Source organism: Photinus pyralis, unplaced genomic scaffold, assembly GCF_008802855.1.
Source record: "Photinus pyralis isolate 1611_PpyrPB1 unplaced genomic scaffold, Ppyr1.3 Ppyr1.4_LG6, whole genome shotgun sequence".
In the NCBI taxonomy this organism is placed as follows: Eukaryota; Metazoa; Arthropoda; class Insecta; order Coleoptera; family Lampyridae; genus Photinus; species Photinus pyralis.
This window is the reverse complement of record NW_022170663.1, coordinates 33,898,624-33,912,149: the sequence shown is the minus strand read 5'-3', so window position 1 is coordinate 33,912,149 and position 13,526 is coordinate 33,898,624. Positions and strand designations below refer to the sequence as shown.

General features: G+C 34.9%; 4 protein-coding genes across 14 annotated transcripts in view; 1 reads left to right on the top strand and 3 right to left on the bottom strand.

Annotated features, from left to right (window-relative positions):
- Positions 1-534: 534 nt before the first annotated feature.
- Positions 535-2,638, bottom strand: LOC116174760 (ras-related protein Rab-21). Its single transcript, XM_031492745.1, has 3 exons — positions 2,362-2,638; positions 2,023-2,309; positions 535-1,124 (listed from the first exon to the last, which is right to left on the bottom strand). The coding sequence occupies exons 1-3, from the start codon at positions 2,497-2,499 to the stop codon at positions 896-898; spliced, it is 654 nt and encodes a 217-aa protein (XP_031348605.1). The 5' UTR covers positions 2,500-2,638; the 3' UTR covers positions 535-895.
- Positions 2,639-6,570: 3,932 nt separating this feature from the next.
- LOC116175133 lies at positions 6,571-7,954 on the top strand. Of its 2 annotated transcripts, XM_031493243.1 has the most exons (4): positions 6,571-6,807; positions 6,862-7,085; positions 7,134-7,384; positions 7,445-7,954. In XM_031493243.1, the coding sequence occupies exons 1-4, from the start codon at positions 6,772-6,774 to the stop codon at positions 7,738-7,740; spliced, it is 807 nt and encodes a 268-aa protein (XP_031349103.1). In that variant the 5' UTR covers positions 6,571-6,771; the 3' UTR covers positions 7,741-7,954. The 2 variants fall into 2 exon arrangements, with proteins under 2 accessions (XP_031349103.1, XP_031349102.1); XM_031493242.1 differs by having other exon boundaries at positions 6,862-7,384.
- On the bottom strand, positions 7,765-9,188 carry LOC116174607. Its single transcript, XM_031492549.1, has 4 exons — positions 8,997-9,188; positions 8,685-8,930; positions 8,416-8,618; positions 7,765-8,364 (listed from the first exon to the last, which is right to left on the bottom strand). Exons 1-4 carry the CDS (start codon positions 9,010-9,012, stop codon positions 7,765-7,767), a joined length of 1,065 nt encoding a protein of 354 aa, XP_031348409.1. The 5' UTR covers positions 9,013-9,188.
- An 888-nt stretch (positions 9,189-10,076) lies between these two features.
- LOC116173891 (protein phosphatase 1 regulatory subunit 12A-like) overlaps positions 10,077-13,526 on the bottom strand; it is a 55,554-nt gene continuing 52,104 nt past the window's right edge. For all 10 annotated transcript variants that reach the window (XM_031491618.1, XM_031491624.1, XM_031491622.1 and 7 more), the window contains one exon: positions 10,077-11,091. Coding sequence is in view for 1 of the 10 variants with exons in the window: in XM_031491620.1 (XP_031347480.1) it covers positions 11,005-11,091 (87 nt within the window). In the remaining 9 variants the exon portion in view is untranslated. The remainder of the gene's footprint in view (positions 11,092-13,526) is intronic.

Genomic DNA, 13,526 nt, shown 5'->3' with positions numbered 1-13,526 from the left:
AGTATTTATTTTCTCTAAAAGGTTCCTCAGGTTCAACGTTTTTTTCTTCCCTTCCAGATTTCTTCCTTCAAATTCAGGATACATTCTCCTAATTCTCTATAGATTCTTCAGATTACGCCGATTTTTCTAAACCGTGTACTGTGCTTGAGATATCGGGACAAGGAACAACCAGCCTACCACTTTTAAGAAATCTACTTCCACTTGGCAACACTGCAAGTAGAGGGGTAGACCGCCGTTGTGCGTCGTTTTGAATCATCTTACTTTGAGTTGTAGTACCTAGTTCAATTGGTTCTAGCGTTCGTTACATTGCAAGCTTTTGTTTTCTCTACCGATGTGTCAATGGTAACATGTATGACGATGTGTACTGGATTATAGGTCCAGTGCAAAAGGCATACTGTTATATTCTATTTTAATTTAGAACTCTTTATCCATTCGGTCGCGAGTCCAGACAGACTCGAAAAATCTAACAATACATTATAATTACAGCAAAATATAGGCACATTTCATTTGGGCACCATTGTCATAAAAAGGAAATAATTGAAGAAAATATATTTATAAATTAGAGAACATTCTTTATTCGTGTAACATTTTTGTATTATGTAATCGTAACCAACCTCGATAAATCAACTTATAACAAAGCAATGAAAACTGCAATGGCATCATTAAAAGGGTCTTAAACTAAATAATGAATATTGGTGTGTAACACAAACGAAATTTCACTCCTGTACATTTTTTAACAATTATTATAATTTATATTTAATAGTTATGACAATAATAAGCGAGTAACGTATACGTTATACATTTACAAAGAAGTGCTATACGTCCTTCAATATATTAATAACAAAAAAACACAATTTGGTTATGATTATAAGTTTTTCACGCACGCGAGTGTTCTTTAGGAGTTTCCACAACAATGTTTGGTCGGTAGAGGCGGGGCTTCATCATCTTCGACAACGAGAACATTTCGTCTCTGCGAGTTCTGCCTATTTAGTGTGCTATTTTGCTGTTCCTGTTCGCATACTCTGTCTAACATCTGTTGGGTCAACGAAAGAAACATCTCTTCGATCCCCGTGTTCTGTTTAGCGGACGTTTCGAAATGTGTCGCGCCTACCTTTTTGGCATACCTGCAAAGAATGAAACCATAAATATCCAGGGGTTTTTCTCGTTTTCTAGTTAAACTCTATAAAAAAGGTGGCAAACAACAGTGTTGAGGAAAATCATGATTTACTTGAAAAAAATAGGAGAATTCGATTTTTCTGGTTTTTTTTATTTATTTTCCATTAACACTCTTATTTTTCTTTAAACTGCATATGGCATAAAAACAATGGCAGAAATTGAAAAAACATTCCAAACAAAAATTATGCTGCAATAGCATGTACCATATCTGTTAATTTTTCTGAAAATTTTCAAAAAAATTTCTTGGAAAATTAAAATTATGGAAAGAGCCAAGATGATACACAGAAAATAAAAAATTATAAAAAATCGTGACAAACAAGAAACAACCAAAGTGAAAAGAAAAACAAATACTTAAAATGAAAAACTAATTTTTTTAATTCCCCTTTTAATCTGCATGTAGTGCTTTCGTTTTTCTTCTTGTGTTGGTTATTTAATTTACCTTGCATAAGCATTATACTTGTTATAGTGTTTCTATTCAATGAAAATACATATGAACGTGTTGTTATAGCAAAGCTTTAATCATTAGCAAGTAGTTGATAATCATGCATCGATTTTTTTATGTTGGGTGTACATTATTAATTGTGAAAAATAGGTGTCAGTGCGACAAATTACCACTTGTTCCATCTGTTCAATACAAATATCTCTTATTCATTTCATTCTCTTAAGCATTTTTTTAAAGGAAGCTGATTTATGTGTAGTTGGGACACCCTGTACAAAATCATTCAATTCATCTCAACCCTGTTTGCACAGCTTTTATTATACAATATGTAATGAAAACTGCACATTATTTGCAATTCTTATAAAAAACAATAGCCATGTATGAGACCCCTATACATTATAACTTACTCTTCGGCTTCTTCAATGTCAACATTTCTATCCTTCTCAAGATCAGTCTTATTTCCAACAATCACCAGACACACATCCGTACCTAATATTTTCCTCAATTCTTTCACCCAACTTTTAATGCGTTGAAATGAATCTACGTCAGTTATATCGTAAACTAAAACTGCTCCGTTCGACGATCGATAATATATAGGTCCTAGAGCGTGGAATTTCTCCTGTCCCGCCGTATCCCAAATGGATAAATTTACACGTTTCCCCTCGATATTTAATTTCTTAGCTAAAAATGAAGCCTAAAAGAGACTTGTAATGCGTGCTCTCACAAAACGAGTACTCGTTCATTACCTGATTTGTACTAATATGCCTAGCGTTAAACTTATCCTCTATATATCGCAACAATAGACTTGTTTTTCCCACACAGCCTTCGCCTAGCAGCACTACTTTGAAATTGTGACCGCCCGCATTGCCGGAAACGTTTGCCATTTTTGTTCCTATTGATATACCGCTTTTTTGGCGCAATTTTGTAGCTGATTTATGGTGTAATAAATGTTTTTCATGACTTTACATATTATTGTTGCAAATTCTGACAGCTGAATCAGCTGTTATCATTCAATTGTAAACTTTAAGGTGGGCGTTAACACAACGCACATTTCCGGTACGCCAGGACCGGCTTTAGCAAATACACGCATTTGACCCTTTGCATTGTTTATTTCTAACATGATTTTGGTAAGTGGATTTATTGCCGAATTTTTGATAAAATAGTGTGAAATACACCTGAAAATGAACTAATTCGTAAATCATTAGACGAGGAAAAAAATCTTCTTTAGATTGTAGTCATTATAAAACCCTCTAAGTTAACAAAGAGGGCAACTATCTACAAAAACCCCTTTTCCCATGTTAATTCCCTATGTTCGGTTTGTAAATTTTCACCCGGTATGTAATGTCTGCTGACTAGCTGTTGTTCAGTAAACCTCTTCTGGCTTCTTAAGTAAGGTAAGAGCAGGGCCGGTGAAAGGCTATTTGGCGCCCTAGGCGAGATGTTCTCAGCGCGCCCTAGGCGAGATGTTCTCAGCGCGCCCTTCCGGAGGTTATTCCTAGGCAGGCAAAAAATAGAAAGTGGCGTTCATAAATACGTTATTGTGTTTTCGCTGAAAGATGTTGCTTAATTTTGGCGCCCTCTGAAGCTTGGCGCCCCAGGCAGCCGCCTATGTTCGCCTTGTGGTTTAACCGGCCCTGGGTAAGAGTGAAATGATAAATAATAATCTTTGTTAACGATACTCGAGATCGTTCATAATTTTGTATTGCTGTCTGTCTGTCCGTGTGCACGATAACTTTGTGTAGAAAAGTCCGATTGCATTGAAAATTGATACACATGTTCTTCAGGTTATAAGAAAGGTCGCTATTGGTTTTTCACTACAAAGATTAACTGGCCAAAAAGTTACAGCTCAAACAAAAGTGGTTTCTTTTATAATCCTTCTTACAAAGAACATATGAATGTCCGGTTTTCTGTGTTAGTATTCCTCAAACCTCAGGCAACTATGTACCTACATAAATTAAAAAAAAAGCGCATGCGCAACCCTACTTTTGTGTTTGCGCAGTCCCAACTTAATTTTTTTATTAAGAAATTTAAATGACATTTTGTATGTATGCACCTCAATAATGAATAAAAAAATTTGTTTTGCGCATGCGCAATCTCAAATTTTTTATTTGTTAAGATATTTAAATGAAATTTGGTATGTAGACACCTTAAATAAAAGTAAAACTAATGGCGATTCAAAAAATGCGTTTTCCAAGCTATGGTGATCTGGTGGGGCAGAATCAATCTGTAAAAATGATGCATGTGTGAAGATCTCGAGGATCGTTCGGTATTCAGTTGCATCGGATTTTTAATTTATGAAACGGTTCTTATTTTCCATAAGACATACCTACCTCTTCGATGTGATAGAATAACATACAGGGTCACTGATAAGTTTGGAAACGGTCGATTATCGTGGAAAATATACAAGGTATCAAAACAAGTTTCATACAAAAGATTTGAAGTTCTTTAATGTCAACTAGGAAGTAGTAATAATTTTAATTATATAGGGTTGGTCATAAAAGCGTGGCAGGAGAGGTGTGTTACCTCAAAACAGATAATCATTGTTCTAGTATGTAATTCAGTAATTCAGTAATGTTTATTGTTCAACAGATTAGTAATCCATAAATGAACAATTATAAAAGTAAATATAGAGGCGTATACATACATTATTATTAAATAATTATAAAAAAAAAGTAAAATAAAAAAAAAAAAGAATGGAATATAATTGTTACAAATTAGTAAGAAAAGTAAACAAACAATAACAGAAAAGGGTATGTGTATATAATGGTACACGTAATGTTGCAAAGTAGAAAGCAATTCTATGAATGAAGGCAAAATAATAATTACAAAACTCTGTTAATTAAAAATAGAACTTAAAACATTCGATAAAGAATTATAATTAATGTCACAGTTCTGACAATACATATTATAATTACATGCCATTATTAAAGATGGAGTTCTACGAAGAAGATTGGATTTTGGAGTAGGATAAGTGAATGTGTCTAAATGCCTGGTAGAATACATTGGTATATTAAATGACAGTTTTTCAAGTAAATAAGGACAATCTAAAGTATTGTTTACAAGTTTGTATAAAAACTTAATGCTATTAGCTACTCGTCTTTGTTCCATTGAGTGAACGTCAAAACGTGCCAACAGCGTGTCCTGAGGAAAACCACGTTGCGGGTATTCAGTATCGATTTTGAAAACAATGTATTTTAAAAATCTTCGCTGAATGTTTTCAATGTCATGTTTATATACGTTGTATAGTGGATACCATACGAGGTCGCAATACTCGAGCTTAGAGCGCACCAAGGAGTAATACAAACGAAAGAGTAAATTGATATTTTTAAATTGTTTCGTATTTCTTATGATAAATCCCAGGGTTTTCATAGCTGAGGTGCAAATCGAGTGTATGTGCTCCTTAAAGCTGAGACGAAAATCAAATGTGACGCCAAGATCTTTAACAGAGTTGACACGGTACCTATGTGTTTGACGCTGTGGCACCCCTAACCATCTACCTAATGCCATTGGGGTTTTTATGACACCTTGAACTTAGGGTAGCTTCTGATTTATTAAGAAGTTGATCAACACCCTGAGACTTACCTCCATAATTATTTCAGACATTATGGTGACCTTACCAGGCAGTTTGTCGGTCTGTTGGCAGCATCGCAAGTGCAAAGAATATATTCGACTGTTTCTGCTGCCAGCCCGCAATCAGCATCTGTTATCGGCTATACCCATCTTATGTAGATGGTACAGTAGAAAAGCCTTGCAAGAGTTTGTAGTTCTCCCATGCTTAAACATTAGAACTCTTTAGTTTTTGGCCTTTATAAACGGCCTAGCGTCGTAGCCCTGATTCTAAAAGCCTTCTCTCACTGCTCTAGCACGTGTTTTATATGGCTTTTTATGTCCACAAAATGGCTCAGGCCTTATAGCCGTTTCCACTCATCTGCCTAGATAGTCTCAGTGCACCCACCGGTCCGGGTCCGGGGAATAGAGACTGAAAATGGACCATTTCCTGCAAAACGAGTAGTTCCAATTTTTTTTGCATGCCATGGGGGAATATGTGATGGTTAAGAATCCAAGTTTTCGACCTCCCACCCCTTGTGCTTCCTCCGTACCACCCCTAAAATCAAAGAAATTTTGGTGGTTTTTTGGTTTTTCAATCATATCTTTTTATAGGTTCACTTTACAAAAAAATATTGTTATTAGAAATTGTAGACCATCAAATTTTACACAAATTTGTCATATACTTCTTTTTCGTAAATTTTTTATTCCAAAAGATACAGAACTTCAAAGTTGTCTTTATTTTGAAGATTCCGAAATTTCTATGGATGCACATATTTTAATGAAATTGTAGTTATCTCTATAATCATAACATTTATATGAGAAAATACCTCGATTATGAAGCTATGGTGCTATTAATTTTGGTATCCTGCACCCCTATCAAAGGGGATGATAGCACTTCAACCCCTTGGTCGTAGTAGGTATTTGAATCACTGTGTATGGCGCTTTCGAATACAATAATTACATAAAAAAAGTGGTCTTACTTCATTTTAACCAATTTCATCTCCTACAAAAAGGGACTACTTCAACCTCTATAGTGAGTGTTGAATGGGTTAAACTAGAACCAGTGTATTAAAAAATATAAGTAATAAGCGTTGTACTCTCTGACTAATCAATTGCCGCAAGGGAGTTGAAATATTCATTTCCTTGCGGGAAAGGGGGGGGGGAAGCTGAACTGAAGTGAAACAACAAACGTATATTAGAATGCGCTACAATCTCAGTGATTCCAATATCCCCACTAGCAAGGGTTGAAAGGTGAAGATATTTTCTCATAAAATTCTGAATTATAGAGATAAAGTATAAAATTTGGTTAAAACCTTCATAGAAATTTCAGAATTCTTAAAAATATAAGCAAACTTTGAAGCTCTATATCTTTTTTAATAAACATTTCACAAAAAAGTAATAGACACTTAGGACAGAGCTGTGTATCCGTGTCCGTATGACTTATCCTTATCGCATTACGTTAGGCTCCTCCCATTTTACGTATTATCATGCGGATACGTGTAGCCTTGAGAATAAACCGACGTACGCAACATAGCTTTACGGTTGGGTTATGAGAGTCGGTGTATTTGAAAAAGTGAGGTTACGTTTGTGTTTACATCACTGAAATCATGTTTCTGCAACAGAACAGTAGCTGTGCAAAAACGGTAAGTGCGCATACCATTGAGTTAAAATGACCAATAAAGGTTTCCTTAATTTAGGGTTCTCAAGCCCGCAAATCGAGGACGTTTTTTTCACTTCAAATGGATATCCATCTAATGCGATTGTGTGTAGAACACAATCCATACCAACTAGGCAAAAATCAGTGGGATCTGATTCTTGCCGACATGAAGGAGACGTTTAATGTGGAATTTTTGTTGCGCACATTGAAAGAGAGAGCCAACAAATTGGTGGACAAATATCAACAAGAGCAGCTGCAATATAAGTACTTTAGCCAATACTGTTATTTTTTTATAATCATTACATTTCGTAGAACTGGTACAGAAAAAGAACATACGGAATTAGGGAATTTGTTAGAGGTAGTCGTTGCTTATATTGATGCAAGCAATGTGCCTATAACCCGAACCACAAATGCTGATTCCCGTAGTGCAGATGAAGATGAAACAGACAATTCTAATGTAGTTTCCACACCCCAACTTAAAACAGCAAGACCTCGGGCCACAGCAGCAAATGTGGAAAAACACACTGCAGACATGGAACGAGATGAACTCTTAAATCAGACCGGTAAGCAAGTAACTAGTATGGCAAGAATAAAATTGTATACATTCCATTAACATGCTGTAGAAGATACAGCACCAGGACCCATAACAGTAAGAAAAAAGCGTAGTGCGCTGCTTCCTGAGGATGAGCTTATCAAACGAAAACAAGAACAGGATTATGACATTGAAGTGAAAAAATTGAAACTTGAAGAGCGAAAAATGGAAATCGAGTATGACCTGCAGCAACAAAAAGCAACATTGGAACGAGAAAAACTAGAAGTTGAGAAAGAGAAGATCAGAATTACAGAAGAAGAAAATAAACGACGTGATGTCCAACAGCAACAGATGCATGAATTGTTAATGTTATTGGCCAAAAAATAAATTGTTTTACAGATACAACATTGTTTATTGTAAATATTCTTGGATACTAGGTGGTAAACAAGCAAAATAATCTGAGATTTGACATCCACTCATGCAAATATAACAATTTACTAAAAACGCTGCTACATAATATTGAAATTTTAAGTGTTGTAAATAAACTTTCTGATTTTTTTTGAAGTCCACAAAGGCAAATAACTGCACAATTTTCCCAAAACCATATTCAACACTCACACGTAAAGCAGACATAGTTTTGTTGAATAATTTCTGCCTTTCAGTGAGACTGTGATGATTTTTATAGCCAACTTTAATGTACTGGGAATTGGAATAACCAGGGTCACCGTACAAGGCATAGTTTGTGGTAGGTGTAGAGAATACATTTGCCATTTCTAGCCTTATATCACTTAAATTAAGAATAGCTGCATCATGTCTTCTTCCAATAAATGGGCCATCAAGCCTACCAATTAACCCATTGGGAAATACAATGCTTTGGTACTTCAGCATATGTTGCTTTTTGTAGCCACTATAGAAATCTCTCTGTTTGTATTTTGGCCTGCATATGGCTCTCGCAGTGCCATCAATAAATCCAATAATGTTTGGATACATTGACCCAGCTGCTACGCAACACTAGAATTAATTACAAACATTTAGTGAGTTTGGTATTAATGACAATCTCACCTGCGCAAATTCTTCCAATCTATTAAGTATCCAGCATTGATTTAAGGACTGAACACGGTGTTTGTTTCTAAAATAAACAAATTTTACCATGTAATTGAAAATTCGTGAAATTGTAGACGGATCTCTATGAAAGATGTTCACAAGATCACATAATCTATTTGGATAGCTTAAGCGGCGAAGTAATATACATAAGCCTTCTATTCCTGGAAATAAGTTGGTTTGTGTGATCAAGTACCATACAAATGCTGAACCTAACTAGGAACACTTACCAGTACATCGACTTCTATGAACAGTGAAATTTTGTGGGATCCGCAGTAAATTTACCAGTGTATAAATTTGAAAATGTGTAAATCGAAACAAATTTTTTGCATCGTCATCTGAATATTTTGATAAATCAAATTTTTTTCGACTGTAGGAGCAAATTCTGCTATAGTGCAATGTTCGTTTTTTACATATTTTCCAATAGTCTTCAGTTGTTATTACTCCAGCTAAACATAACTTTTTCCAAGCAGCGTCTGCGTTTTTTTAAACAAATCTAAATATTTAATTATCCTACACCTAACCCACTTTAAATTACTTACCTTTAAATTTACCCATTTTCGATTCTTAAAAATGTTGACATCAGAGTAACCGAATATTCTAAACGTCAGATACGCTACCTTAGAAAAACACAGTCCTAACTAAAGCAACCTTAACTCACAGCATACGTATACGTATCCGTGACAAAGTAACGTTTACGTAATACGCACACGTTTACACAGTGCTTGTCCTAAGTGTCTAATATACATCAAAGTTGTGTCGAATTTTGTTATCTACAATATTTCATAACAATATTTTTCTGTAAAGTGAACCTATAAAAAGATATGATTGAAAAAGGGTTTTGCGGGTGGTACGCGGGAAGCACAAGGGGTGGAAGGTCGAAAACTTAGATTCTTAACCACCAGATGACTGTCTATGACATGCAAAAGAAATTGGAACTACTTCTCATTTTGCAAGTTAAAACCCTCTATAATAATAATAATGACTTTTATTAGCTACTTACAATACTGAATACATGCATACGATACAAAAGAAAAACAAATTCTGTATGCTAGGTAGCTACTACCCTGGACTAATAGTGTCACATGGTTTTTGTTTGCCAGCTGCTTCAATTTCATTCCCAGACCATCTCTGAATAGTGGGGGTTCACACTTTGTACAGCTTGACGACTGTCTGTAAGGATGTCAATTGTTGCTCCTTCCAGGTTTAGTGGCATATACTTTGACATACATTAAAGATGGGGGTGTTCAGAGATACTGCAATGTGGCGCGCTGATCTTTATGCCCGTTTTACCATCCTTTTATTTTGAACTACCTGTGTACTATTGCAAGAATAAATTATGTGATGTCGCCATTATGATTGATGACGAGTGGACAACACAGTATGCAGACATTGCTCCATAAGAATTTTTAGGCAGTCTGCAAGGTTCTCCAGTTTAAACCTTTTGATCCCTGTGCCTTTTATTTAAATGACATCCAATTGCATACTTTCTAATGTAACTTAATGAAGACTATGCCAATAGGATTTGAATGCACCATAGTGCAAATAATTTATCAGTGCTGCAAAAAGGGATGTTAAAATAATTTTGTATATATTCAAGACTGTTACAAAATATTCACAAATTATTTCACAGGTAGTTATTATTAAGTTTGTATGAACCTTCAAGAACAATACACAATAAATACAGAAAATAATTTATAGTACATCGTAAATTATAAACTAATTCAATAAATACAATGAAAGCAAGGCACAAAGTGATGAATCATGATCTTAAATAATTTTATAGAATACATGTAAAAGATGAATTATTATATACACGGTGGTCGAATATCGTTCTTACATGATTGAACTTGTAGTAGGTAGTTGCAATCATATAAAAGCTATATTTACAAGTACATCTCGCCACCATTTTTATACTGACAACAGGAAACTAACTTAATACTACAACTTACAGCTAATGATTTATTACACTATCGTACATAGCACCAGGAAAGTGAAAACGTTAAATTCTTCAATTTGAAAGCTGCTATATTTTGTAAAATACAGGATGATGCAGTGACCTGCCAGTCAAATTATAAGTACGAATTTTTTGTAAGCCACACAGATAGCCCGTGCAAGATCCTGTATCGTCCGTCAATTTCCCATTACTGATAATGATTGTAACAAAAACTGCTTTAAATTTGTACTCAATTGGTTTCTCTAATCGTCAAAATCAGTGAACATTAGACACAGTTTAAAAAATGACAAATTTCTTCGAAAATATAAAATACATGATTAACGAAACTAGTCAACTACATAAAAAGAAACTACACAACATCGAAAATTTTCCTAAAATTACAAAGAGCAACAAATAAAATAACAGTCACAACAAAGAAATGCAAACGGTTCATTAAAAACGGGAAAAACTGATCGAGAACTAAATAAAAGTAATACTAGGCGACAAGTTCGTAGGATGCCGTAATTGTAAATGAAGGATCATTGCTATAGTCGATATAAATTACAAATTATTATAAAATCATCTAGGAAGTGTACACGTCTACGTTTCTAAGATTATTTAGATAACTTACTAATTACGCGAATTAGGGCTCCGTTTTCATCTTTTAACCTCTGGTTTTCAGACTTTAAAATTTCCAATTGCTAGAAAATCAGAAAAATCGGATCAGTGCGAGCGTACACAAACGACGGCTACACGTGTAATATGTACAAAACATGCCGGATGATTCGTTCAAAATTACGGAAAAGACTTTTAATTGCACATCGGATGACCTAGAGACGCATACAAACAAAGTGTGCGCTTGCTCAAATAAAAAAAGCTGCAAACAAAAAGAAAAACAAAAGAAAATGCAAAATTATGAACAGGCTGTATCCAAATAAGAAGGCTACAGCAACGGTGAATAAATTAGTGTATTAAATTTTAAACTTAAACCCAATCAGTGATGGTGTAATGAAGGGAATTCTGTATTTAATACAACAAAATTTACGTTTTTGATAGATATACACATTAAAACCAAATGGTATTAATGCACAATTGCATAATAGGTTTGAACTATTCGAGATACCTGTTTCATTAATCAGATTGGATGATATTTCGTATTATTTGCTACATTGAAGGACAACAAAATATTTACGTGGGATGTGGTGCTGCTACCTAAAATTTTAAAGTTGGTTTCAGTGGAGATAAAGTCAGTGGGAAACAAATGGAAATCGCCATCAAGTATGCTCCCCTAGATGGTCATATGTTTAGTGAAAACTGCATGATGATTGATGCTCCATTTTTCAGTTGTTAAGACTTTCTTTCGTTCCTCTTCATTACCACTCATCTGCTTATCTACCTTAATTAGCTGCACGCAAAGATAACAAATTCTTATCGCAAAGACTGGAAGATACATTTTTACAAAACAAAATGCGATTATCTCTAGATGCCCCTAATTTTTAACACGCAATTCAACTTTACAATGGCAAATCAAATGAAGTAGATGAGATCACTCAAAAGGTACACAAGAAAGAGGAACTGGAAGTAGTCCTAAATGATCTACAAAGACTTAATGCGTATATGAAAGGAGCTGCCCCACAAAAACTAAAGGTTAACAAGGAACGTTCCCTGGTGGAATGAGAAACTAGAAAACAACAGAGTACAGAAGTGTCCTAGTCAAGTACAGCTCCGCTATAAGAAGGTCGAAAAGAAGGGCTTGGCACAATTCTACAAAAAGACCACTCCAATGGCATTAATAAGAATCTTAAGAAACCTGATGGGAAATACACAGCAGGCGCCAGGGAAACATTTAGAGCTCCTCATAAGTACTCACTTTCCAGGCTCACCTCTTCAATAGAAAGAGGCAGAAGGTCAGGTAAGACCTTGCTCCAGAGATAAAAGCGAAGCCTCAAAAATCTTCACACGAGAGAGGGTAGAATGGGCCCTAATGGTCTTCAAACCCTTTAAGGTGCTTGGTGGAGACGGTATGTTTCCCGCACTCGTCCAAAAGGTGGTTGGGCACATATTGCAAACTATATGGATATAGAAGCTCTACAGCTTCTGTTTAGTTTACACACCCAGAACATGGCAGGAGGTGAATGTGATGTGGTCATACCAAAATGGTCACAATACTTAGTCGACCTGCGTATAGACCAGGTGTCGGCAACCAGCGGCTCTTTTGATATAAAGTTGCGGCTCTCCGCATTTATCTAAAAACACTAGTTCATCATTTTCAAAATTCACCTTTTTAATTAATCTTATTTTATTACGCAATAGAAAATACAATTGCAATAAATAATTGATTTGTGACACTTGTTTACTTTCTGGCATTCTTTTGTTTTTTATTATCATAGTCTACTCAGGTGTAACATGCAATTACCTAATGTGTAGGTAATAATACTAATAATTTACAGTTCAAAAATGGTGTAAAATGGTTTTGGAATTAAAAAACGCTTTATTTTTTTAAATTTTTGAATTCCTGTACTCTAAATTATCAGGTAAAAAAATAGTGCTCCATATAATTTGCACAATTTCTTGTTAAGGAAAGTTCGCATTTTAATTTGATTGCAAATTCTGGTCCCGTACTAGTGGTGGGAAGAATTGTTGTACTTTTTACAATGAAGCATGTATACTAAGCAGTACCAAATATAGAATGATGAAACTGTCAAAATGTCTAGTTCTATGCGAACTTGTCTTACTCTCTGTAATTTGAATAGACGGTTTCGGCGTAAGTTTGACCTTGAAAGGATAAAGAGGAAAGTTCTACCCTAGTTTTGTTTCTTTCTAACAGTGTCGCCACACATAGCGCAATATATCCCCAAATGGATTAGATATTTTTTTTCTGATACCTTTCCTTTGCACAGAAAAGACTTCCTTTAGATGAGGAGTATGACCCAATGCCGTAATATCATCTGAGAAACAGCGCAAAATAAGCACATTTTTAGTTACATGTGACCTTAAACTGCGCAACCAGAAAATTGTTTTGCAAAGAGATTTAGCCGGGTCAATAAATACTCCTAAAAATTTAATTGAGTCCACATTTTTAACTGTATCTATGGATCTTAAAGAGAACATCATTATTCATTTCAACAGTCTTGTT

Excerpts from the sequence above, each read along its gene's own strand:
- LOC116174760 (XM_031492745.1), bottom strand. The coding sequence starts at position 2,499 with ATGGCAAACGTTTCCGGCAATGCGGGCGGTCACAATTTCAAAGTAGTG. Across the intron at positions 2,310-2,361 it reads GGCATATTAGTACAAATCAG|GCTTCATTTTTAGCTAAGAA; the intron begins GTAATGAACGAG and ends AGTCTCTTTTAG. Across the intron at positions 1,125-2,022 it reads GACATTGAAGAAGCCGAAGA|GTATGCCAAAAAGGTAGGCG; the intron begins GTAAGTTATAAT and ends CATTCTTTGCAG.
- LOC116174607 (XM_031492549.1), bottom strand. Across the intron at positions 8,619-8,684 it reads TCATAGAAGTCGATGTACTG|GAATAGAAGGCTTATGTATA; the intron begins GTAAGTGTTCCT and ends ACTTATTTCCAG. Across the intron at positions 8,365-8,415 it reads GATTGGAAGAATTTGCGCAG|TGTTGCGTAGCAGCTGGGTC; the intron begins GTGAGATTGTCA and ends AATTAATTCTAG.
- LOC116175133 (XM_031493242.1), top strand. The coding sequence starts at position 6,772 with ATGTTTCTGCAACAGAACAGTAGCTGTGCAAAAACG. Across the intron at positions 6,808-6,861 it reads ACAGTAGCTGTGCAAAAACG|GGTTCTCAAGCCCGCAAATC; the intron begins GTAAGTGCGCAT and ends TCCTTAATTTAG. Across the intron at positions 7,385-7,444 it reads TGAACTCTTAAATCAGACCG|AAGATACAGCACCAGGACCC; the intron begins GTAAGCAAGTAA and ends AACATGCTGTAG.